The following is a 27406-nucleotide window of genomic DNA, read 5'->3' on the forward strand; positions in this document are numbered from 1 at the left end:
TGTTTCTTGGTTTTAGACAAAAGGAGGAATATTTCAGCTCTCCATCAAACTGAAAAAAGGACATTCTGTGGACTTACAGCAGAGAGCTTTCTGCATTCGTCTGAGCTTCATCGCCGTCCTGTATGCCGAGAACCGTACGTTGTTGAGATCCGCTGTTTAGTAACAAATGTTCATTTTAGCAAACTGGTCATGCAACATTTCATTACGGTCACAGTCAAACCTCTCAACTCAGCATTCGACAATTTCTAATTATGATCTTATTTGTTGGGTTCTGAAAAACAGGCAGCCAAAACATCAAGCTAGTTTCATTCAATTATTTTCTGCATTTTAAGTACACTGATCAAACATGTTTCGTCTAACAATCTGACATTTTATTCAAGGGCAATTACGCTACCACATAGATTCAAATACTGCAAAAGCCGGAGGTATAACTACTTCAAATTAGACTTGCGAAATATGGTTCAGCCTTTCAATTTTATGTACATTTACATTTTACATTTATTCATTTAGCTGACGCTTTTATCAAAAGTGACTTACAATTGCTTTATATGTCAGAGGTCGCACGCCTCTGGAGCAACCAGGGGTTAAGTGTCTTGCTCAGGGACACATTGGTGTCTCACAGTAGTGATGTGTCGTTCGTGAACGAATCGTTCTTTTTGAACGAATCTTTTAGGTGAACGAATCTTTTAGGTGAACGAATCTTTTAGGTGAACGAATCTTTTAGGTGAACGAATCTTTTAGGTGAACGAATCGTTCTCGTTCACGTAATCCACTGAATCATATTTCTCGTTCAGTGAAGTTTCTCCCTCCACAGCAGCGTGGCGCTATAAGCAGCGCATGCGCAGCTCAGTGAACCGGGTAACAACCATTTCATCCTGTCAAAGAGTTACAACCTCGAGCCAATAGCCTTTGAGTACGAGATGTAACAGAGCATGTGATTTGTTGAATGTAGTGAACGAATACGCCCTTCAATGAACGAGTTTCATATGAGTCTGAACTAGATCTAGAGATCTTATCGTTCGTGAACGAAATGACTGAACTGGTACCCATGTCATTCGTGAGCGAGTTGAACGAGCTTATACATCTCGTTCGTGAATGAAAAGACTGAACTGGTACACATGTCGTTCGTGAATGAAATGAACTGGTACATAGCTTATCTCGTTCGTGAACGAAATGAATGAGACTAAACCGGGTAAGTCTGCCATTCAGCATGTCAATTTCACAAAATGCAAAGCGCAGTGCACAAACGCTTGTTTTGATATTTAGCAACTCCACGTTTAATCCCCGATTTATGAATGTGAATATATAATATACAAACTGTCTCACCAAACAATTAAAATGCTAATTAGGCAAGAAGACCTTGTGCTTTGTTCATCTGAACAACTTAATTTGACTTTATATATTGAATGCGATTATACACACATATTAATAAAGCTAGATCAGTTTTTGTAACCAGTGAATACGTTCGTTGACTTAAGACATAATATACTTTTTTTTGCCACCTGCTGGTTTATTTTGTGTAATATGAAGAAATGGTCACTGAACGAATCAGTGAACGATTCTGAACGAATCATTTTGGTGAACGAACTGAAAATGAACGAATCTCTAGAAAGAATCATAATTTCCACCACTATCTCACAGTGGATTCGAACCCAGGTCTCTCACACCAAAGGCATGTGTCTTATCCACTGCGATACCAATATTATTATATATGACGTGATTTTACATGAACCATTATTTTACAGCCACTGTTGCCAAGAGAAAACATGAAGACATTAAATATACACTTATTATATCCTTGCTGAATAATTACTAAAACATTTTAATATACAATAAAATGCCACATGAATATCTCCATTAACAGTTTTGCATGACAACAGTATTAAAAAAATGATAATGAAATTACTATTAATATTCAGTCCAGCCATATGCACATCAGATCTGAATCAGGCTTACCTAATGACTGGTACAGTTCTGCCATCTTTGGGTGGTCCCAACATGTTGTTTGGGTCTGGTGACTGAAAGTAAAAACATGATGAAATACAATAAACACTAGCCTACCTCTGTTTGAAAAAACATACTTTATAATAAATACCAAATTATGCTATACAACATCCATAAATGTGCTTATGACTCATATTTAGTGCTAGAGACAGTGTCATCCATCTAGGGCAGGGATTCCCAAAGTGTGGTGTGAGCTGCCACCAGGGGGTGCGTGAGAGGAAAAATATAATGGCGGTCTGTTTTTTTTATTTTTTTATTTATTCTATTTTTCCATACAATAAAAACATGAACAGTAAACATTTCCTTTGTAATAGCTTTTACTTTAAATAAAAAAAACTATAATTTATTAGTTTTCGATGGAAACGTAGAAGACCTACGCACTGTTCTTCTTTTATGTACTACTGCAGGCTAGGCTATATGCGTGCCAACTCGTTTCATTTATTCCATAATATATATTATATATATGCTTAACTGGCTGAAATCAGGGAAACGGTCAAGAGGGACATCTTATAATAAATTGTTAGTCAGGAGGAGAGGGGCCAACAAGAGAGAGTGAGGATTTGGAGGCAACAGAGACGAAGAGAATAGAGAAAGAAAATGAGGAAATCTTGAGGAAATCTCTCTTTCGCTGCAGGCTGAGCGACTTTTGCGCTGCACTTGAAAAGTTCCAGATGCATCCTATTTTATTTTATGTTTGAGCCTATGCTCTTTGCAACTTAATTATGTTGTGGATCGTGTGTAGGCTAATTTAATTTTCGCATTTCAAAAGTTTCAGATTGATCCTCGTTTTTATTTATTTGATCTATTTCGGAGCTTATTCTCTTTAATGATGTGGATCGTTTGTAACTTCATTGCAATTTAATTCAAAGAACTGTCGTTCTAATTTCCATAACCGTTGTGTTATAGTGGTTCTCAACCTTTTTTTCCACTGGGCCGCATTATGGTCCAAGTGCAAGTCTCGCAGGCTGCATGCATATCATTTACATATTACGTCACCAATACAAACCAACCTGATTTATAATATTATAGCATAAATATGATATCTAATCGATTACATTCATTTAAATAAATAAATAATTATACTCCCCATATAAATAAAACACCTGATGCTGTCGGGAGCTAGATTCAGCTCGAAAGGAGTAACAGCACAATGAAGTTGCCTGTGTTATATTTTCCGCATGAGCAATCCAGACAGAGTACACGGCCAGCGCGGACGCAGGCTTCTTCCATTTATACTTCCGAAAGCGCACGCTGACCATCCGCTCTGCAAACAAACAGGTGCCCAGAATTATTGCACATCTGGTTGTCTTTACATTCTTTTATTGACGGATTGCACAGGTTCGACTAGCAATGGGCTTCTTCACACTGCCTCCACATGTGCAATTGTGCTTTTGAATCCTACTGACCACGCGCACCTGTCCGCGCGGTCATAAAAAATGGGAGGCACGCGTTCGTCCTCACAGAGCATCCGTACACACTCTCCCATGACGATGTTTACATCACGCCTACCTAACGGTCCATAACGGTCTCCTCGCGGACGCGGAAAGTTTAACATAGGCTTAAGATGCAGTCTGTAAGACGCGCACGGGAGCATGACTTGATGCGCGACATTGCAGAAAATGTGCGTTCACAAATGTAGCATATGTTGATCCAAATATGGAAAGCACTTTCGAATTTAATAATATTAGAGATGTTTTGCCACATTTCTTCAATTAAGGATGATTGCTACGTAGTATATGGTGTTTCTATTTGCCTGAACTTCTTCAATTAAGTTGCGGGGCAAACCGAAAATCCAACACTCTCCTTCACTACTGATACTCTGACTATTATTTTTTCTATGTGTTCATTTGCTGGCATTTTCCACATTTCGTTTTTTTCTCCCTTAAAAACAAATTTGTCCATTCTGATGCTCAATTTTACCGAACTAATGGCTGTTGATGACTATTTGAATTGAATTCTGCCAAAGTGGGCGCTTGTGTTCGTTAAATGCTGTGAGTAGGTCTGCTCATGTCTGAAAATAATATATGAAACACAAAATACGTAAAAACATTAGGCTATAGCTTATATTTTTTAAGTACATTTTTTAATTAATGTAAAAAAAAAATTAATTGTAAAACTGAAAAGAAAAACTGCATTTTTTTTAAGTGGGGATTGGGGGTGCGCCAACCCGGTTGGGACATAGAAGGGGGTGCGCAGGAAAAAAAGTTTGGGAACCGCTGATCTAGGGTAATACAAATTACAAAGTAAGACGAGGCCTTGAGTCATTTTACATCAAACAATAAATCTGTGTAGTCTTCAAACTCAAGAATACCAAAGTTATACTTTTCATCTTCAACAGATACTCAGATGCTTTTAATAAATCCAATAATGGAAGATTATCATGACAATGGCTAAAAAAATACTAACTGTAGTTTATTTACTCATGTTGTTACTTGTGTTATTTTGTGGAAGACAGAATGTGAATTTAAAAGAATACCTTAGCCTGGCCATTATTTTCAGTACAATGGAAGTAAATGAGAAATGGGGTGGTTACGCGAAAAAAAAATGGCAGCATAAACATATCAAAATCAGTCCATTCGCAAAACAACTGTACCAATTCTAGGATACAGTCATGTTGTTACATACTTTACAGCCTCCGTTTCTATTTCACTTTCATTATATTGAAAATAATAACCAGAATGTTCTTCAAAAACATCCCTTTTATGTTCCATGGAAAAAAAGTCCCACATGAGAAATGACAGATCTTTCATTTTTGAGTGAACGATGCCTTTAAGGAAAAGAAAAAAAATGAGTTGAAAGGGACTTTTATGTTGTACAAAATGTTGTAATGTGTTTTCCCTAGCAATATAATGCATATGATTTTTAAAAAACAAACATTTTGTCACATTATGCCAGAAGTTTAAGGTCCCTTGAGTAAAGACTGAATAGGCAATGTGCCAAAACTAAACAAGTTACGCAACATTTAAAGACTGTTGGAACTTAGAGTCAAAAACTCATCTTGCGACTCACTTTATCTGATATTTCCCATGAATAAATAGTTTGAAGTCCATTGTTTAGATCCATGGGAGTAGTTCTAAGCATCAGAGTTATTGTACTTGGTCGTCTTTGTATAAATCGTAAAAGAAAAGAGTTTAGATTTCTACATTCACACTAGGGCCTGTTTTGTTACAAGGGCTCTAAATGAATCCATTAGTGGAAATGCAATTTACACTACTGAGATGCCTTGTTTTGAAGTGTTGCTATGGACCGGGATGTTTTTGTGATTTTGGGTTGAAGCCAGCCAAGCAGCTCTGCAGAATTCTAATAAGCTTGAGAAACTTCAAAACTAATAAATTATACCCAGACCCTACAGTGCTTTTAGTAGGAAGAAACACAAACTGGGGTTCCAACCACCAACAAAAATGAGATGAAAGTGAACTTCCAAGCATTGTTTTTCAGAAGAAATATTCTAGGAAAAAGTCAAAGAGGTCGGAATGAAAATATGAAAGGATTTTAAAAAAGGGTTGCAGAAAACACTAGTGTCTCTGAAATGCAAACATTATGGCATGGAATCACTTTCAAAATGGACCACTAAAAAAGTACCATAGCAATACCAATACCATGGGACTGTGATAGCATCTTTGTTAGGTATACTGCTAACCTGGAACCCCTGTGAAACATTTATCTGAACTAACAATATAAATTATATTTCTAATACACATATTGCTATTAGGGATGCACAATCATGATTTTTCATGGCCGATTCCGATACCGATGTTTTACAAGCAAACTGGCCAATTCCGATACAGATTTTTTAATCTTTTAGCAACAAACAAGAAAGAAGGAAAGTGTGCATAAGATGTTTATTTGGTATTTAATAGGCCAAACTGTCTTTTGGCTATTGAAAAAAATAACCTTAACCATCTGAAATTAACAGCAGTAACTGCACAGGAATTACATTCAATACAAACATAGATGGTACAGACATCAGCATTTAGCTTTTGTTTTTGAATTGGGTTGAAACTACATAGAACTGGCCTTAAATGAAAAGATTAACTGTAACATGTGAAATTAAAGGCAATAACTGCATAGTTCTACAGTCCAAACAACACAACACACATTCAATAAGATGTTTCTTAATCAGCGTTCAGTAGCCTATTTGTTTTAGTTTTTAAATTTGGTTTAAAAAAAAAAAAAAAAAGGTCTTTACCAGTGAGAGTAAATAAAAGTATGTTATATAAATATATTATTCCAAAATGTTAAAATCAAATAATGTTGGTGCGAATAAAACAAAGATGCAAAGTGTTTCATTCATCCAATTAAAAAAATTATAATGATTCACATCTATATTTTTTTACTTGAGCCAATGAAAAATAACTTATTGTCTCAAGTAAAAAAATATAGATGTGAATTATTAACCTAAAAATTTTTAATTGGATGAATGAAACACTTTTTTTCAGTGTGCTACAGCAGGTTTTTAAATCAAATTAAGTCAATGTAATTTTAAGGTAAAATAAAAATAATCATCCTATAGAGAACTGACGTTTACTTCTGGCTTTTCAAACATGTATGCAAGCTCTACTTTACAAAAAAAAAACATTTCAGTTTTGTCACCGTTTAGTCCGTTTCGTTTCTCATCCAACACGTGAGAAGTTGAGCTGAATATCTCTTCACGGTCCACGCGTGTGCAGGGCGCGAACCGGTACAGTATACGCTCGCGCAGCTTTAGTGCACACAGAAAAGGGGCTCTTATTTGTACGCCAGTAACGTTACACCAACGGCTGATCGCTTCCTGCTATCTGTGCCTCAGACATGAAGCTCTGCACTTCCAGTGCTGAACTGCTGCCCGTGTCCTGCACACAGATTTTGAAATACTTCCACACAAATGACATAGCGAACGATTAAAATTTAGTATGTGCATGCGGGCGCACTTCCGGAAAAATCAGCCGAAAAAAGACCAAAAACCGGCCGATTGCCGATCGAGTATTTTAAGCAAAAACCGGCCGGTTCCAATTTATGGCCGGTCAACCGGTGCATCCCTAATTGCTATACTCAAAAAATGCAAGTTTACCAGGTTTAAATATTAGAGTAATACACTGTATAGGTTTACTAGCCGGTTTACAACAGTGAGACTAATGTAACCCTTCTAGCTCCTTAAACTCGTGGAATCATTTCAGCAGTTTTTAAATAAACACATGAAATCAGACTGAACTCATGTGTGAATGGCCTTCTGAACGGCTCTGAATTCGTCAAAATGCATAGATTGATGCCATGCATATAACAATTAATTTATTCTACTCACAGTCACTTTTAACAGAAAGGAAAAAATACTTTAGATTTGTTACGACAACAAAATATTCTTTCCTTCCTTCCTTGCAATATGCACGCATTTAATAAGTTTGCTATACATAAATACATCTAGATTGCCTGCTTTAAAACAGTATTCTTTGTGAAAAGTTCTATACAAATAAAACAAAAAATAGCCCTATCTATCTATGTCTCCTCTGGTTTGAAATTTCATAGAAAAAAGCTGTCAACTCAATACAGAGAAATAGAACATATCACATAGTAGGCTACATAATACAGTACAAATCAATATTTTGGGGTCGGCAAGATGTTTTTGTTTAATAAAAGTCTTATTCTCACTATTAAGCCTGCACTTTAAAAAAAAAAAAATCCATTAACAACAGTAAAACAAATAATGGTTTTCATATTTTAAAATGACATTTATTCCTTTGATGGCAATGCTGAATTGTCAGCAGCCATTTCTCTGGTGTCACATGATCCTTCAGAGATGATCATAATATGCTGATGCTTCTTAATATTTTAGTGGAAACTGATTCTTTGATGAATATAAAGTAAAAAAAAAAAAAGAAAAGATAAACATTTAACAATGCAAAAACCTTACTGTCACTTTAGGTCAATTAAAAAAGAAAAAAATCTCCTCTGAATAAAAGCACAAGAAGCTATTCAGATTCTTAAAGTATTAATAATAATAAAAACAAAACTTACTGACCCCAAACGTTTGAATTGTAGTGTATATATAATTACAAAAACATCAACAACATGTAGTACAATGACGCAGCAAGAGCCAATTAATTAATTAAAATGCATTTAGGAAACATGTTATCTATATCATGCTAAATATTTCTTCCGAAGAAGTACAATAAGTTTCTGTACACATCATAATATATAGGTCTATCCGTCTTCACATTTTAAGAATGGCCAATCTTTGACATCAAAAAGTTTGAAAACTACGCTACACAATTTGTGGGCACCACAGGCAGCTCTCTGTCAGTATCTGGCAGCGCCCTCTAGGTTCAGGTAGTCTCGGTAGAGCATGCCAATGGCCTGATGGCAATTTTCCCACTGAGATCTCCATACCTGCACATCTCAAAGCGGTGCATGAGCGGAAGTAACTTACAGCAGTAATGTGGGTTTGGACAAGGAGGAGGAATGCCCACCTACATACATGCATGCATCTAACAGCACAGGGTACCCACACAAAGACGCATCACGCAGACATCTCTAATTGTGGCTCCTGGTTATGGTTGAATACAAACGCAGTCGTAAGTATGTGGTTAAAACCAAAACAGTGATCTTCTGTGTGGCATAACGTTAACTTACTGAAAGCACAAGAATATGGAGGAGTCTGAAAGGCCAAGCCTCGCTATCAACATAATGATTTCCAATGAAATACAACTCAAACACATACATGACAATATGAACGCCGCTTTAGGTTTATCAATCTGCATGCTGCAAAAAAGGCACAGCAGGAACATCAGGAACTATCGATGTGTTTGGCATTGGAAAAATAAACAAATCAAGCGCTGAACGGGCATGTAGCTAATACGAGGACATCCCCGGCTGCCCTGGTTCCATGTAAAACCTGAACAAGCACCTGCTTAGCTGTAACGTTAAAGAAAACGAGAACGGCAAAGAAGCAGCGGCTAAACGGCAGATGGGCGAATGCAAAACTCCTCGGCGTCCTCTACTCGCACGAGCCGACATTTATTCGGGTCTGCACTGCACTTACTTTCTCAAGTTCTCCTTCATCTCGCCTCTCGGTAATCGGCGAATCCAAAGTGTATATTTTTAAAATCCCGACGACTCGATGTTGTTTGGGGCGAATCACCTCCGCGGTGTTCCCACTCTACAGGGGAAAAAGCATCCGACTTCCCTGCGATCTCCCTCAGCCAGAGTGGCTCAGACGAGGCGGAGCTTTTCCTCCAGCTCCCTTCCCCCTCTAACTCATTCTCTCTCTCTCGCTCACTACAGGCTGTGCCGTAAAACCTAGCATGCCGCCTACCTAGACCGCATTTTAGGGTAGCGCTTTGAAAATCGTTTAAATAAAGAAATCCTACAAAATAAAGATTCTTAAAATGCTGGAATGTAACGCGCCTATTATGCTGTCGGTTCAAACGCGCTGGTGTGATTAGACTAATTGTCCGTGCAATGTTCGAACGCCTACTCAAGTTATCTTCTGAACTTTAAAATGATATAAAAAAATGCTTAATTAACTGTTTAAACTAGAGTCTGATGCTTAAAATGCTCGAATAAATCATTCAAACGTACTGATGGTTTCCATAATGTAATCAAACGTTTGATTGTGCCTATGAAGCAATAAAAATCGAACCAATAAAACGGAAAAAGCTAAAAATCAAATGGTCGAAAAAAATTAAAACGTTGGAATATGATAGACAAAAAAAGCTCAATTAACAATCTACGATGAAAATATGTGAATGAATGGAATGGTGCAGGAGTGTTGAACACTGCACTCAACTATTTGGCGAATCACAACGTCGAACGTTCGAATCGAACATTATGTGAAAATAGGCTAGTTAAAATATGATGCCTAAAATGCTTTAATGGAATGTTCTAATGCTTCTATTATGATAAATTCCGCGTTCGAACGTGACCGTGATTTGCCAAATTGTTCAATGCAACGTTTGAACACTCATCCTGCAATAAAATGCTCGAAAAGAATGTCTGAACTTGTTCAGAAATGCCTAATCAACTGCAATCTCGCCATTAATCATGAGGTATGCTTGAATTAAATATTAACATTCTGATGATAATGCTCAGATCAGATATCTGAGAAAAAAAAAACCTTAGCCTATGGTCACCATTCTTGAATTAAATAGTCTTTGTGAAATAAATAAATAAACAAACAAATGAATAATGTCTGGATCCAATATTCAAACATATCTATGATTAAAAAAATCAATTTCTAGGTAAGGCAGGCAGTTCACTGGGATTTGAGACACAACCACTCGTGTGGAAATGATCAGTATTTACTGTCTTGTCGCGCGGTGAGCTAGATGGGTTATGTATTCTCTGACAGAAGCTGGTGCTACAGTGCCAGAATCTCATTTTATTAAGCTTACATTTTGCATGAATTCTAAATAAATTGTGATCCACATAATATGCAATAATTTGCTTATCTTGCTTAATGTATTGGATGGGATGGAGTTCATGAAGTTTATGAGTAAAAAGCCTATAAAAAGTTTATGGGTAAAACATTTCATTGGATAACACTTTTCATAATAACTTTCATTACTGACATAATTACTTTAGATCACTACTGTACATATATATAAATGTCACGAAACTTGGATTCATACGTATATTTCATATAAATGAGTGAATGAATTACTGAACTGTTAAGCATTAATGTTTGTTGATGACTTATTAAAGTTATTATAAAGTGATCCCCTTTATTGTCCTGCAGCTTATCATATGCAATAGGCTGGAAATCTGACTGCAAGTACTGCTCTGCTTGACCAGCATTAATGACATTCATAATCTATGACAGCATCATTAAGAATCAGTTCTCCCCTACTTGAATTCAGATTCATGCACTGCCATGAGCACAAATGCTGCCCTGAATTTATATGAAGGTTGTGCACATAATGTAAAGATGAAATGAAATACTGTATGCCAAGCGAGTGAGTAATTACATGTATCACATGCTGGGGGGTTTCAGCTTGGTTGTTTCGAACTGATCTGTTAACCACATGACCATTTCTGAGGATGATATAGATTTTAAGCCACACAAGTGATGACATCACCTTACTGGAATGACTCTTATTATAAGCCTATGTGCACTAATGTTCAGGAGTGTGGGGTCAATAATAGTTTTTTAGAAGTCTCTTATGCTCACCAAGGCTGCATTTATATTACCAAAAATACAGTAATTATGAAATATTTTGTATAATTTAGAATAACTTTTATATGTTGATATATTTTTTATTTAAAATAATCCTTGTAAGACAAAGCTGAAATTTAGGCAGTCGTTACTCCAATCTTCATTGTCACACGATCCTTCAGATATCATTCTAATATACAGAATTGATGCTCAAGAAACATTTCTTATTATTATCAATGTCGAAAACAGTTGTGCTGCCTAATATTTTTGTGAAAACAGTGATAGATTTTTTTCAATATTCTTATACGAGTAGAAAGTTCAAAAGAACAGCATTTATTTGAAACCCAAATTTTGCAACATTATGCATCACTTTTATTGTCACTTTTGATCAATTTAATGCAACTTTGATGAAAATAACTATTAATTTCTTTAGAAAATGTTATTGATCCTAAACTTTTGACATTATTGTATGCATATAAGAGGTTATTGCAACTTGTAACCAAGACAAGTGGGATGAGATGTGCCAGTATAAGTTTTCCTCTAGGCAAAGAAAAATCAGATAGATGTGAAAGCAATACTCATAATTATATTCTAGGATGTCTGCTATAGTATCTACTGGAACAAGAAGAATCTATATCATATAGCTATGGAACATAACTTCTAAAAATGTGCTAAGCTCTGCATGTCAGGGGGTATATTGAACCGTTTGAACAATTCACTAAGGTCTTATTTTGCAAAACATTATTCACATTTTCATAAATCAGCCATCAGGTTTAATATTTATAATATTCTGTAATATCTCCTGCATTTTGATGTTAAACTTGCTATCAACATTTGTTGAGCTACTAACAACTTTTTCTCACATGTACTATTTAGGCTTCATTTAATAACTCACCACTAACCTAGGGTCAAATAATATACATGCTTTTATACATTTAACATGTTTGAATTTAGGTACTGTATATTTTTGACCTTGGATGAGATTGCTTTGACATGAAATTCATTATAGAAACTTTGAAAAGCATTTCTACATTGCAGAAATAAATAATAATATTAAAATAAAATCCTATTAGCAAAATCTTTCCGTCACCAGGGCAGTCATTTTACCTGTACGCTGTTTAGTTTTATAACTACACAAATGTATGTATCACTTATTACAAAGACCAAAAATATATGATTGGTTATCTGTATGAATGCAACATTTGTATTTGCATTTTTATGTAAAGTATATAATATTTAAATGGAAACTGGCAAACTTCCTGGTTTAATACGAAGAACAGTATTTCTGAGACCTGCTCACTCAGTCATCTGTGCGCACAAGTTCTTAGCTGTGATGCATGCTGCTACATGCATTGGCAGAGCCTAATTTATCATCTCAGATTATTCTGCACAAATTTTCCAGGGTGATATCTCTGTTCGGAAAAAAGGTCATGGAAATTCACTTTTCTTTTGTAGTCTGCCGCCAGCTGTGATATATTTCTTAGTCAGGGAGCTTTCATAGTGTTGAAATTCAATTTGTTAATTTAGTGTGGACCTTGAATGTGTCTGACTTTAACATGTGGGCTGAGTTTGGGAAGACTTACTTGATATAGTAGGGGACATTGTTGGGCGAAATAGAGCGTTCAAGAGGGCTTTCAACGGACGCTGTGTGCAGAAAAGAAAACCCATTCATGTTACCTTAATTTCTTAGCACTTTCTATGCAAACACTTCTTCATTTGGTGCATGACACATTTTATGTACAGTAACTGACTTGACAACTAAATACACTGGATTGGTTTATAAGTACAATGTAATGACATTTAAGTAAATATTATTGCAAAACAGAACAACAAAAACACTCACCGTGTAAGAAATTCTGAGACTGGGGCCCCAAGTCCTTATAGGCTGTGGTCAGCTGGGTCAGATGTTCCTCGATGGAGATCTAAAAACCACACAACAGACAGAAAAGAGGGACTAGAATTAATAGCTGCAATTTTAGTAACATTTTATTATTTATAATATTTTGAATTAGCTTGAGTTTTCATTTTAATTTAAACTTTTCTGATTTCATTTTGTAATTTTTATTAAACAGTTCTATTAAGCTTGATTTTTCCCAGTTTTAGTCATGTTGTAACTTCATGTAGCTGCCAAGGCAACATTTTTAAGTTTAAGTTTTTGAGTTCCTATTTTTATTTTATTTTAGGTTTTCAAAAGCTTTTCAGCTTTTCAATTAATGGAAATGTTTTTTAAAAGTTTTGGTTTACAATAACAACACTCACAGAAGGAAACAATGACAGCAATGGACAATAAAACCATTTTAAAAGAAACCTATTATACAAAACATTTTTTTCTTTAGAATATTTCATCAGGATTGTTTTTATGTTTCTGTCCTACTTCCTTTTATTAAATAATGCCTTTCTGTGTTCTTTGTCAAATGTCTGAAGGACAGATCATTTTTGTGACCTGCTTGTTGCATCTATTGCTGACATGTACACCTTTCTACATCTTCCCAAAGATTGAACCGTATTTTTTGACTCTCTTTGTTTCAGAAACTAAATCTGTGACCTGACTAGATTTATAGATAGTTGGTCCATTGGAATGAATGATATTTTAAATGTAACATGAAATCAAAACTACTGTTTCCTAACTTTTTTCTCAACAATTAACTGGTGCATGTTATTCCAAATGAATACTAGTTTGTCTTTGTAAACCTTAATCAAAATGTAACACCTCGCTTTTCATTTGAAACAACAGTCCTTTCTGCTGATGTCACTAAGCCCATGTTGGCTACTTGATAATGTTAACCAATAGCCAAATAGCTATTTAGCCATTGTTTTGGCATAATCGCTCCATATTGGTATGGGACACTCAATCAGTTCCGAATGGATCAAATCAGGTCCCTCATTTCTTGTTAAACATGGCCTTTTGCTTAAAAATACATATGATTATGTTGCAAAACATCAAATTACATTGACTTTAAATAATAAGAACAATGATGGATACCTGCAGGAGCCTCCATCTCATGTTGAGGTCATCAATTCTGCTCAGGTTGTCTGGAGAAAGTTGAATGTCAGGTGGTCTAAATGTGGAAGCCAGTTGGTTCACCTGATTTACATTATCCTGGATGGGAGCTATCTCCTCCTGGAACGCCTGGAAAAATACATAAAATATTGATGCCTTTTGGCTAAAATGCTAAATATATTTATATATCATGGTATAAACATGTTACTCCAAGGTGCTTCAAGTAATACCATGGTATTGCCACAGAACATATTTAAAACTTCTTATCACTTATAAAAATGTACCATGAGAGGAGGACGCCAACCTTTACTCTGTCTATGTGGTTTTGCAAATCATCTATGAGCAGGTCCCCAACATGCTTCCAAGAATTCTTCACGGTCTCTGCCTGCCGTAGCTTGAAGTCCAGCTGATCCTGGGCATCCTGGAGCTCCATCAGCCTTTCTATGGCCAGTTCCAGCTGTTGCTGCCAGTCGATGCTAGCTGCACCCAGATTCTTCCATCGCACCGTTACATCCTCCACTTCTTTACGCAATATGCGGCCCACATTTTGAACCCTCTCTTCAGGACTTACATCTGGGTGGCAAACAATAAGTATAATACAGGTTATAGCCTCTGGAATTTCTTGTATTGGGCATAAGTGTAAGGAGAGATTTCATACCCTTTTGTCCAGGCCTCTGTTTCAGACCTTCACGAGGAATCTCAGTGATGAAGGTTTTAGCATTGTCAAGTGTTCCGTTGATTACTGGTTCTTTGGCACCCAATTCCCTTCTGAAGCTCTATGAAAGCATGAGGACTTGCTATCAAAAGTACTGTATGTCATAAGGAGGGGTTGAATATTTCTGCAACACATATGCGAAAACCTGCATCTTTTTCACATACTGTACACCCCCTGCAGCCACACTTAACCAGGTGCTATTTGTGCTGGTATAGAGATGCCTCATGCATATTTAAATTAATCCATTGTCATTCCTTCCTGGGCAAACATGCCTACTTCCTATGCAAATAGGGCTCATTATAGAACACACTGAATTCACAAATATCAATAAAGCAGGATGCAATTAACACAGTACGGTTAACAATGTTTGCGTACATTTTTTAGTAAACCTTGTGTAAAACAATTTACTGCTCAACTGCTCAGATCTTTCAGACATATTTCTGGGCACATTTCCATGCAATACATACTGTCACCAACTGTTTCTATATCATAACATGATATGCATAATTCCTTCAAAGAACCAGGTGCTAAAATAATGCAGATGTTGCATGCCAGTGTTGTTACCTAAAACAACAAAAATATATAAAAAAATAAATAAAATGTTTAAATACTAACATTACTAAAACTGAGATCAAAATAAAGCTAAATAGAAATATTAAGAAATGATTAAACATGACAAAATTAAAACAGAATATAAAAAAGTATTTTTTTTAATGAATACTATAATATTATATAAATAATCCTAAAATAACAAAAATCCCATGTGACACTATCAGTGGACTCGTTTCATTCATTATTGTTTTTATGAGCAAACAAAACCTAAAAATTATATTATCTCTACCATTACAATAAAAAATATAATAACATCTGTAAGATATAAAAGAAAGTTGATGATTATTATTTTATTATTTGTGAAAATGCTTCTGTTTTGCATTTTTCTAATTGTAATCAAATATTTTATTCTTAATTATATTATTTGAGAGGAAAGTTTAATTGATAATTGTCACTTTTACATGAATTACAGCATCATTTGAGTTGCATGAAGTCCACAAGTTGTAGGTAATGATAATAATAATAATGCATTTTATTTATAATGCTCTTTTTTCATACACACAGCGCTACAACAGCAAATACAAGTGAAAATCAGGACTGCAAAATTGAATACAATTGAAATAAAAACCTCATGTTTGTTCAAGTTATGATTTTAAAATGATCCAAACAGAGTCCTGTTTCTCAACAGACACAAAAAATGCGACCTTTTATTTCCAAGTAAGATTGGGAAAATAAATTCTAGGTTTTCATTTGCTCAGACACAGCACAGCAATGTCAATTTATTTAACAGTTTGCAAAAACTTTGTTCAATTCAATTTGTGCTGAGACTTTCTTTGCAGCTCTTACACACACACCAGTTTACTTCCCAGTTAACTGCACCTGAAGAGTGTGAAAGTGACTCACGCTCACTGAGCTCCCTACATTAACAACTCCACGACCGTATCCTGTTTACAGCAGCCCCTGACAGCTGATGGCCATCAGCAGATGTTAATTGGTCCGCACAACCATGCAAAAAGACAAGAGACTTTGCACCTCTCCTACGCAAGATATCATCTCCATCTGTTTAAATATTTAACAAGAACAGACTCCGATAATGATCACACTTGGGCGCAACCAAAGACAGAATGCATAAATCACGTCTCGAAACGTCATTCCTCATGCTTTCAGTGAGGGGCAAAGAGGATGCGTCCTGGACTCACCTTGTGCTTAAGTAGTTGTTGGTGCACGGTCGGCACATCGCCCCCTACTGGCTTTTGCTTTTCTAGCTCCTCCCTCTTCAGCTGCAGCCAGTTGAGCAGCTCTTGTAAGGACATGTGCAAGTGTTTCCACTGATCCACACCTGCATCCAGATAAGGCCTGAGGAGACGAATGGATGGTGAGATGCGACACTGTCAAGTTACAAACACCACTCGAGAGCACCATACTGTCAGACCGCAAATGAATTTTACAAAGGAAGAGCTGGATTAAGGGGGAGATTCAAGAAATCTTTGAATCTTGTATTTGAATATGCATGAACATTAAAAAAGCTTTTACCAGCTCTGTCTTCTAACAAGGCAGATTCTAGAAGTTGATTTTATTACTAAAGGAACTCAATTTGCATTCAAACATCATGAATTCAGAAGTATTACAGATTCTGTCGGGATTAAAATTGCAGACTTGAAAGCAAAACTAAAAGATTTTTACATGAATTATTAAAATAATTATAAAAATAAGACAGAAATATATTAGTTGTAAATTATAATTTAATGACACTTTTGAAAGTTTATGGGTTTTATATTTTGTGAATGAATATAAAAATACTAACTTTTTAATTATGATTAACAAAACAAATATTATAATATTATAATACATAAATGATAAATATACAGACAAATATAATATAGTTGTAAATAAAAATATTACATTTTAAATGTAAAATGTAATTACATTTGAAAATATTACGATAGACAAAGTTATTTTCAATTGTAATACTATTTTACAATATTAGTTTTTTACTGTATTTTTTGCATAAATGCAGCCTTGGTGAGCATAAGGGACTTCATATTCTAAGCTTGATTGTGTTTATGGGATGCAGTCTAACATGTGTTAATGCTTCTTTAAAAAAAATAAACACATTATTTTTCACATAATTTACCTTTATTCCACACTGATCTGTCCCTTCTCTGAGAAACACGCTGATCATTTCCTGCTTCCTCAGAAATAGGTGATGGGCTCATTGGTTAGCTAGCAAAGTGTGTTGTGATTGGCTAAACCGCCTCTAGTGCACGTCTAAATGTCCTGCCCCTCACCTCAGTGGCATGTGCTGCGGTTGTATTGTAAACAATGCCTTCGTTAATATCGCTTTTCAGTTTGAGCCCAACTTAGAAGCAGAGGATATTATTGAAGAGGATTGTGCAGAAACTGTGTAAGTTTTTTTGTTGTTGTTGCTGTCTCATACTTAGATACACTGTTATTTGTAAATGCTATTGCTTCTGTTAGCTTTTGATATAGTTTTATCTTGATTAAAGCTTTAATACAGTAATGCAACTACATGCCATGTTGAATGATTCTCATAGCTAGTGTTGTCACTGTACCAAAATTTCAGTATTCGGTACAGATACCAGTGAAAATCCACGGTTCTCTGTAACAATTTCGGTACCAAAGCAAACCTCAAAAATATTCTAATAATAATAAAAAAAAACTTTTTATCACTTAAAATAAAACCAAGACCATTCTTTATACTTAGTTACAATTGTGTTTAAAGTTTATACAAGTAATATAATTATGAAAAACAGTAAACAAATTTAATTTTTTTTGGTAAATAAAGAGGATTTGCTATTAAAATTAAAACATGGAAGAAATATTGTGTGATTTATTTCTTTAAAAAAAAATTAAAGTTTTATACATTTTTTCAACAGTAGTAGCAGTATCACATACATTCTACTAAATAATAGTAATATTTATAGCACAAAGCCTTTATGTAAAAAGGAACTTTTATTTTGACGGGTTGACATGAATATCTTTAAATTGACACTGGTTTTACTCAAATGAAACTGTAAAAAGCTTGTGAAGTGACTCAGAACAGTTCTGGTGATGTAGTTTATGTATTTATGTCCTCATTGATACGACTGCTAGCGTCACGCGCTTCAGTCTATGTAGTAAACAAACCCGCACGTCTCTGCCATTCATTCATTCACACAGAGATGCGCAGAACATGCAGGATTCAGATTTCAACCAACTTTTACAGATACTGGTCCATATGGAGATTTGATTTGATCAATTTATTTGATTACTTTGACAAATTCTGTGACTGTCCATATTAAAATGTAAGTTTCATTTTCATGACTGGATTTTGATATTTCGTCTGCATTTTCTGCTTCGCGGAAATCATAACGCTGTATGAGTCAAGAACCGGGTTGACCGGGTACTTGGTACCACCGGTACTTAAAGAAACCTGGTACTGTGACATTTTCATTTTTTTAGTACTGACTTGGTACCAAAGTACCGGGTCTTTAGACAACACTACTCATAGCTATGTAAAAATAAGTGTATAATTGGAACAGTTCATTGTTAGAGCTGAGCTGAATGAGAGAGAAATGAGAGAGAGATGCAGAGCATGTACAGAGCAGGGGGACGCGAGGAATAGTATTAAGAACCGCTGCTTTAGAACAGTGATTTTGAAACTTTTGAATCTATTAGAATCGTTAGAAGACAGAATCGCGATTCATATATGAATAGATTTTTACGTGCACCTTTAGTTTTCTCTAGGCTTGTCTGGGTTTGTTACGTCACGAACCCGGGAAGTGACTTGTTGTAGTCCCTACTAGCCATTTTTGTAGGTATTAAACTTCCAGAAGACAACATCTGCATTTGCATTGAGCTTACAGCTTCGTAACTTTGCAGATATTGTTTATGCTCAAACAGCAACATTACACACTAACAAATCACTAAAAAATGTATATATATATATATATATATATATATATATATATATATACACACACACACAAATAATCATTCATTCATCATTAATTTCTGTAATGCAAATGATCCAGGCAAATAACATGTCAAATAATAATATTTAATGTTAGGGAACCCTAAGTGTTAGTAATGCCTTGCAAACAGAACTAAAAATATGCCAGCTTATACTTTAGATTTAAAGTCAAATAAATGCATTGGTTTGCACATAGTATTACACAGGCCTGGGGCTTATATATGATCACATTATTTTTCAAAGCCCGTTTCTGCTCAGCGTGAATTTTCCTAGATTAAATATAGATGATTAATTTGTCTTACCTTATACTCACAACTTTGTTACACAACTCATGCCACCGATGCCCCATATCATCAAGCCGTTTTTGTAGCACCACGGCATTGTCTGTTCCCTCCAGAGATGACACGATACGCTGTCCATTTTCATCTAATGAATGGTACATCTCCCGGTGGGCATCAATCTCTGCCTGGAGATCCTGCAAGGATTAAAAGAGATCACAGACATCCAAGTTACAGTTCACCATGTGATTACAGATAAAGAAAGAGTCTATTTTACTTTTCCTGATACTTGTTACATCTACTGTGTACATACTAACAAGATATACTTTTGGAACATGTTTTGCTCTAATCGAATATAACATGCCACAGTAAAAGTAATGTTTACATTTACATTTATTCATTTAGCTGACACTTTTATCCAAAGCAACTTACAATTGCTATATATAATATATATAATGTTATAACTTTAAATTATTTAAAATGAGAACACTTGCATTGCAGTCCACTGTATAAAATAACGTAAAAATAAGTGTTATTTAAGTATCATTGAGGTATTATAGTTTAAAAATATATATATATATTAATTATATAATTTTTGTATTTTCCATTGTCATTTTAATTTTAGTTAAAGTTTTAGTCATTTTGTTTTATCATTTGTATTAGACACTATTGGGAACGTTACTTTAAAAAAGTAATTAGTTATAGTTACTCACTACTTGTTCCAAAAAGTAACTGAGTTAGTAATTGAACTACTCTATAATAAAAGTAACTCGTTACCAGGGAAAGTAACTATTTGCGTTGCTGTAAAAAAAAAAAAAAAAAAAAAAAAAAAAAAGTTGCTATATGTCAAATAATTTTTTTTTTTTTAGCAGTTTTCACAAGTCAGTTGAAATAAGTAGAACAGACAGGTGTTCGTACATAATTTTCGAGATTTATTGCACGTCAACAGACACCATTCTTTGTAAGAAAAGTGTTTTTGGCCACTAGCTTTGTAGATGCGTGTGTCACACATTGCATGTACACATTACATGCACGTTCTTGCCTTTGAGTACAATGAATTTGAAGTAGTGCTTATATCTCCACCTTGAAAATGCCAACTTTTCATCGGATTGCTCCTGACTCGCCATTTCTGCTGCTGCTGCGAATCTCTGTGAAGCTGTTGTGTGTGTGTGACTGTGTGTGTTTGGCGCTGCTGGCGCGTGTGTGTAAAAACACTGGCTCTGATTGGCTACCAATCATAATCGCTTATCTTGTTATTAACCCACCTGCTCACTCGCTGTGTGAGCCAGGGGTGCGTTCGGATTGCATATTAAATCAATGCATAGTAACGCGCCGCATTTAACGTTCAGTAACGTTAACGGTATTGTAACGACGGGAAAAGTAATTAGTTAGATTACCCCGTTACTGAAAAAATAACGTCGTTACCTAACGCCGTTCTTTTAAACGCCGTTATTCCAAACACTGGTATTAGATACCTTTTTAAAAAATGTCTATAAATTTTAGTCATTTAGAACATCAGGTTGAACTAAATAATATAAGATAAAATTGTATGATATAATATGATATAATATAATATTATATAATAAAATATAATGTAAAATTATATGATATAATATAATATAATATTTACGTTAAAATCTTGATATTGATTTAAAGACAAAATCAATAATAGTTTCAAATGTTATCACTAATCTCATTAATTAAAAATTGCATTTTTAGACATATGTATTTTAGTAGTAACGTAACAGCAGCATTTCAAAATTCATGTGCTTTAAAGGGAAATCTATTTTATCACCATATTTCACAAATCACCATGTATTGAAACATTCAAATACTTTTTTTTTTCATTATTTGAGAATAGATTAATGGAATACTGTTAAGAAACCATCAATTTTCATGCATTTTCTCTGACAACGTTTTAAGTGTTTGTTCCCATAATCTGAGATCACACAAACCAACTTCATTCAAACTCATGATGCAAGCCAAACAAATCCAAAGTCACGAAACAATCGTGAAGCTGACAGTGAAGATCAAACCTTAACATGATACGTCTTCCTGTGCAACATATCCAGTGAACGAGTGACATCAAATGAATTGAAAACAGCCCGTCTGACTGTCTGCAGCAGACAATCCTTTAATTCCCCACCATGTGGACGTGTCTGACGCGAGGCGAAAGCGAGAGAGAAAGGGACACACCGTGAGGATGAGAGCGAGGAAATGTATTCTGCGACCATGTGTCTACATGTGATGTGAAACGAGCTGCAGAATGCCAGTGGCAGAGGCACACTAGCCCTGTTGTTTGAGGCGCGAGTGGGCACTGCGAGCGAGGAATGGGTCAGAGCTGGTTTTCTGGGAGAACAGAGGCTTCTCTTAATAGCCCACGTCTTTGTCTGCCTCTTCATATTTAACTGCGTCTCTGCACCGTTGCCAAAGGCACATATCTCCCATACCAGTGAGCAGCGGGCGACCTGGACAATGGAACCGTCAGTTTACTCTGCTTTCCTAATAAATAACACTTAAACTCCTGAGAGCAGATAACGTCATAGAGTGTTTTAGAAAAGTGTGTATGTAAACTTATATTTTTATTTATGTTGGTCACAGTTGTCTGTGATATTAAAACCGGATTAGTAAGTTAGTGCAAATTTTCACTAAGGAATGAACACTGAGAAAGTTTCCAAAATTGGGTTCATGATGAAGCTGCAACGTGTTTGTGAGTTGATGAAAATCTAATTTATTATATTGAATGTAAAACTTAAATAAATAAATGGGTCTGCATGATGCGGTTATTAAATAATAGGCTTTAATTCAGTGAATTAACTGTATAGTCTAGGGATGCACCGGTTGACCGGCCATAAATCGGAACCGGACGGTTTTTGCTTAAAATACGTGATCGGCAATAGTCCAGTTTTAGGTCGTTTTTTTGGTCGATTTTTCCGAAAGTGCGCCCGCGTGCACATACTACATTGTAGTCGTTCGCTATGTCATGTGTGTGGAAGTATTTCGAAATCTGTGTGCAGAACACGGGCAGCCATTCAGCACTGGAAATGCAGAGCTTCACGTCTGAGGCACAGATAGCAGGAAGCGATCAGCCGTTGGTGTACTAGCGCACAAATAAAACCCCTTTTCCTGCGTGCTCTATAGCTGTACCGGTCCGCGCCCTGAACACGCGTAGACCGTGAAGAGATGTTCAGCTCAAATTCCCACGTGTTGGATGAGAAATGAAACGAAGTAAACTGTGACATAACCTACATTTTTTTTTTTTGTAAATTATAACTTGCATACACGTTTGAAAAGCCAGAAGTAAACGTCAGTTCTCTATAGGATGATTATTTTTATTTTACCTTAAAATTACATTGACTTAATTTGATTTAAAAATCACCTGTTGTAGCACACTGAAAAAAAGTGTTTCATTCATCAAATAAAAAAAATTTAGGGTAATGATTTACATCTATATTTTTTTACTTGAGACAAGTTTTTTATTTTTCATTGGCTCAAGTAAAAAAATATAGATGTGAATCATTATCCTATGTTTTTTTTTTTTATTGGATTAATGAAACACTTTGCATCTTTATTTTATTTGCACCAACATTATTTGATTTTAACATTTTGTAATTATTTATTTATATAACATACTTTTATTTAGTCTCACTGATAAATAACTTTTTTTTTTTTAAACCAAATGTAAAAACTAAAACAAATACTGAACGCTGATTAAGAAACATCTTATTGAATGTGTGTTGTGTTGTTAGGACTGAAGAACTATGCAACTATTGCCTTTAATTTCACATGTTACAGTTAATCTTTTCATTTAAGGCCAGTTCTATGTAGTTTCAACCCAATTCAAAAACAAAAGCTAAATGCTGATGTCTGTACCATCTATGTTTGTATTGAATGTAATTCCTGTGCAGTTACTGCTGTTAATTTCAGATGGTTACGGTTATTGTTTACAATAGCCAAAAGCCAGTTTGGCCTATTAAATACCAAATAAACATCTTGTTTATGCACACTTTCCTTCCTTCTTTCTTGTTTGTTTCTTAAAGATAAAAAAAAAAAAAAGTAAATCGGTATCGGAATCGGCCAGTTTGCTTATAAAAAATCGGTATCGGAATCGGCCATGAAAAATCATGAACGTGCATCCCTAGTATAGTCTAATGTGCTGCATGTTTCACAGTGAAGCACACAGTGCATTAATATAATTATAAAATATTATCAAAGTTTTATTTTACAGTAAATTTCCAATTTAAAAAGGTAATATATTTCTGTCTTTATTTTATATATTTTTTTAAATAGTTGAAACAGTTACTAATAATACAGAGTAAAAAAAATACTACTCATGATTAAAATTATTATTATTATTCGACATCAGAGAATCTTTATTGTCATTTACAACTATAATATATTTAGATTTTTTTAAAATGTGTTTATTTTTATAAGTATTTTTAGAATAGTTAAAATATTCTACTACTAATAATAATCACAATTACAACTTTTATTATTATTAATTAGTTATTATTATTATTATTATTATTATTATTATTAATAGTATTAGTAGAATTGATATTGCAGAACCATAAACATTCAAATGTGTTTTACTATTATTATAATTTACAACTGTGTATTTCTTTCTTTATTTTTAGCCTTATTTTATAAATAAAAGTTAAAACATACTACTACTGCTAATAACATTAAATGATTTAAATGATTGATCTTTTTTTAGATTATCATAATTATTTTTATTGCAGAACCGTAAACATTCAAATGTGTTGTTAAATTACTGAAATAATAACTTTAAATCTCTGGGGTACATAAAAGTATTTTATGTTTAAGAGTATTGACAGAAACAAAAAAAACTGGAAAGCCTGGAGTAAGGTTTGTCTCATCAGTGCTTGTGGGTAACAGGAAATGTAAAACCTGGACAGGAGCTGGAAAAGGGTGCCTAAATTCTTTAAACAAAGAGAGAAAATTGCTGTGATTTGGAAATACCACTTACCTGCCATTGCTCAAGTAAATGCCGCACTGTGGCAGGGTTTTCCAGAAGTCCCTCCTTAAACGTGGCATCTTGTAAGACATTGGCTGTGGTTTCTGCTTCAGTTAGCCAATTAAGGAATTTCTCCAGGTCCAAGTAGAAATGCTGCAACTGTCGCAGTCCGGCTTCCAGATCTGCCTCCTTGTCCCCTGCACTGAAAGGGAAATTACTTCATTATTACATAGAAACAAGGTTAAATTGAGTAGTACATTAGCATACTCCTTTAACATTTAATACATGTTAATATAAGAATGTTAAATCTGAATACAAACAAATGTTTTAAACATCAAACCACAGAATCTTGAATGGCACACATTTCTCCTGAAAGCAACTGCACCTTTGAAATAACCTCTTATGCACCCTCACTGTGTCAGAAGTGCTTTATTTTCAGACTCAATAATACCACAAATACTTTCTTTCAGGGAGAATGTTATTATATGTCATTCCACTGGTTGGTGATACTGAAAAATCAAAGATTTAAACAGAAGCTCACCGCTTTTTCATGTTGGCCCAAGCTAAATTCATGCTCTCCGTCATTTGTTTAACTTTGCTTGTGTCATCGTCTGCATAAAGGGTCAGTAGTTTGTTTGCCAGCTCATTGGTGACATTCATCTGAGCTTGCCACTGCTGGATATCCTTGGAAAGTTGCTGCAATATAATAATACAGCATTTGTAGTAATCAAATCACATGTGTTCATCTGCAGTTCATTCAAGAAACACAAGCACACTTGTTTCTCTCTTATGTTGTGTCATGAAATAGATATTGTGTTCATTCTACATTACCTTGACATCTGCATTTTGGCCTTTTAAATCAGCAGCACTGTGAGAAACCTTTTTCCAACCCTCCAGCTTTTCATTGGCTTTCTTAATGAGAGGCTCCACCCTTTTTCTGGCCTCCAGCCAATCGCTGGAGTCCTTGTACATGTTCTGCAGTTGAAGGACCCTGTCCGTCAGCTTGGTGTGGGAATCTTCCCAGTGTGCCTGTAATTTTTCAACTTCAAATAAAAGACAGAATGTTTCTAAAGAACAAGTCTGAAAATCATAGACAGTTCATATAATGGTCTATAAAATGAAAATATTTTTTTTTGAATGATTGGTTGGTTGAAAGACATTGTTTCACACAACCAAATATAATGCTATTGTTTTTTTTTTTTTTTTTTTTTTTTTTTTTTTTTGAGCAACAAGATATTACACCAAATATTACATCATAAAAATGCTTAAACTCTTTTGTCTAATAGTATATTGTAGTTTTGTTGTCTTATAACACTATGACCTTGAGATGCCTGTTAAGACACAATCCTTGCCAACAGTCAGTTTTCTTTCTGCATTATTTCTGAGATTTAGTTTTCCATCAAGCCATTACAATGTTAGAACCTTCTTATCACCACAAATACAGTGTATCGCTGAGAGAGAATATGGATATGGATGAGGCCAAGCTGACTTACTGCGGTCTGTAATGGTTGCCCGTGTCTCAGGGTTATTGGTTTTGTTCTTCAGGTTCTGAGCCGCAGTGATTTGTTTGTTCAGCTGTGGGCATCTTTGCTCCATGTCTTGCAGTGTTGACTGTTAAATCACAGCAGAGAATTCATTTACTACAGAGTTGTGTGGGATCTTGTGGTCTCATGAGGCCACTCTGTGAGGTAAAAGAACCATACTGTATATTTTTTGTAATATGTTAGTACGCTAAATATATTTTGGGGATATTTCTGGTGATTATATTGGTTTATAGTTTTATATTATTTTGGTAATTAGTAATAATTGTATTACTAGGGCTGTCAATTTAACATGTGAAGGGATAGTTCACCAAAAAATTAAAATTTTATGTTTATCTGCATACCCTAAGGGCATCCAAGATGTATGTGACTTTGTTTCTTCAGTAGAACACAAACTGAGATTTGTAACTGAAACTGTTGCAGTCTATCAGTCTTATAATGGAAGTGGATGGGAATCAGAGCTAAAACATACCGAAAAAACAAAAAAAACATACAGAAAAAAAAAAATATATAATTAAACCCTGCGGCTCTTGATGATACATTGATGTGTAAAGAGGTAAAAAAAACAAACAAATACTGTTCAGTTTCTTGCACAGACCGATCTTTTCGTGCCTTTACATATCAAAGTATCGTCACAAGCCAGATGGTTTAATTTGGTTTTGTTCGTGTATGTTTTTTTGTTTTATTGTATGTTTTAGCCGTGATTCCCATCCACTTACATTATAAGACTGATAGACTGCAACCGTTTGAGTTAAAAATCTCAGTTTGTGTTCTTCTGAAAAAACAAAGTCACCTACATCTTCGATGCCCTGGGGGTAAGCAGTTAAATATAAAGTTTTCATTTTGGGGTGAACTATCCCTTTAATTTGGTGTAATTAAATAGGGAAAAACGTTTGTAGCAGTAATGTTAATTTTTTAAAGTCATCTCACATTGCATGCAGTTGCTGATGATCATGATACAGATCAACTGACTGTTTGACTATGTAACCTATTAAAATGCAGTTATTTGAGCTTAAAACTCAAGATATGGTGGCAATAAAAAATCTTTATTTAAAAATTAAAAAAATCAATTTACAATATATATTTTTTAAATGATTTCCTTTAAAACCTATAAATCTCATAGCATTATTTAGGCAATATTAAATACTCAACAGTCTGTGTAAATATACCTAAATGATTATGCTAGCATTGTAGCGTATAATATCTATCTAATGCTTTTCTCATTCAACACAATAAT

The 27406-nt window shown here is 34.7% G+C and overlaps 1 protein-coding gene across 8 annotated transcripts in view; it reads right to left on the reverse strand.

The window, feature by feature from the left end:
- The window catches only part of dmd (dystrophin), a 108634-nt gene that overhangs the window by 17940 nt on the left and 63288 nt on the right, over window positions 1–27406 (reverse strand). For 7 of the 8 annotated variants that reach the window (XR_009434249.1, XM_059553680.1, XM_059553673.1 and 4 more), the window contains 13 exons: window positions 26122–26239; window positions 25460–25671; window positions 25170–25324; window positions 24641–24830; window positions 19675–19847; window positions 16599–16755; window positions 14791–14908; window positions 14437–14705; window positions 14115–14261; window positions 12975–13053; window positions 12715–12775; window positions 1957–2018; window positions 78–152 (listed from right to left, as the gene is read on the reverse strand). Coding sequence is in view for 7 of the 8 variants with exons in the window: in XM_059553680.1 (XP_059409663.1) it covers window positions 78–152; window positions 1957–2018; window positions 12715–12775; window positions 12975–13053; window positions 14115–14261; window positions 14437–14705; window positions 14791–14908; window positions 16599–16755; window positions 19675–19847; window positions 24641–24830; window positions 25170–25324; window positions 25460–25671; window positions 26122–26239 (1816 nt within the window). In the remaining variant the exon portion in view is untranslated. Of the gene's footprint in view, window positions 1–77; window positions 153–1956; window positions 2019–9019; window positions 9334–12714; window positions 12776–12974; window positions 13054–14114; window positions 14262–14436; window positions 14706–14790; window positions 14909–16598; window positions 16756–19674; window positions 19848–24640; window positions 24831–25169; window positions 25325–25459; window positions 25672–26121; window positions 26240–27406 lie in introns of those variants that run through there. The other variant, XM_059553679.1, reaches the window with a different exon arrangement.

Source organism: Carassius carassius, chromosome 7 (assembly GCF_963082965.1).
Source record: "Carassius carassius chromosome 7, fCarCar2.1, whole genome shotgun sequence".
Classification (NCBI taxonomy): Eukaryota; Metazoa; Chordata; class Actinopteri; order Cypriniformes; family Cyprinidae; genus Carassius; species Carassius carassius.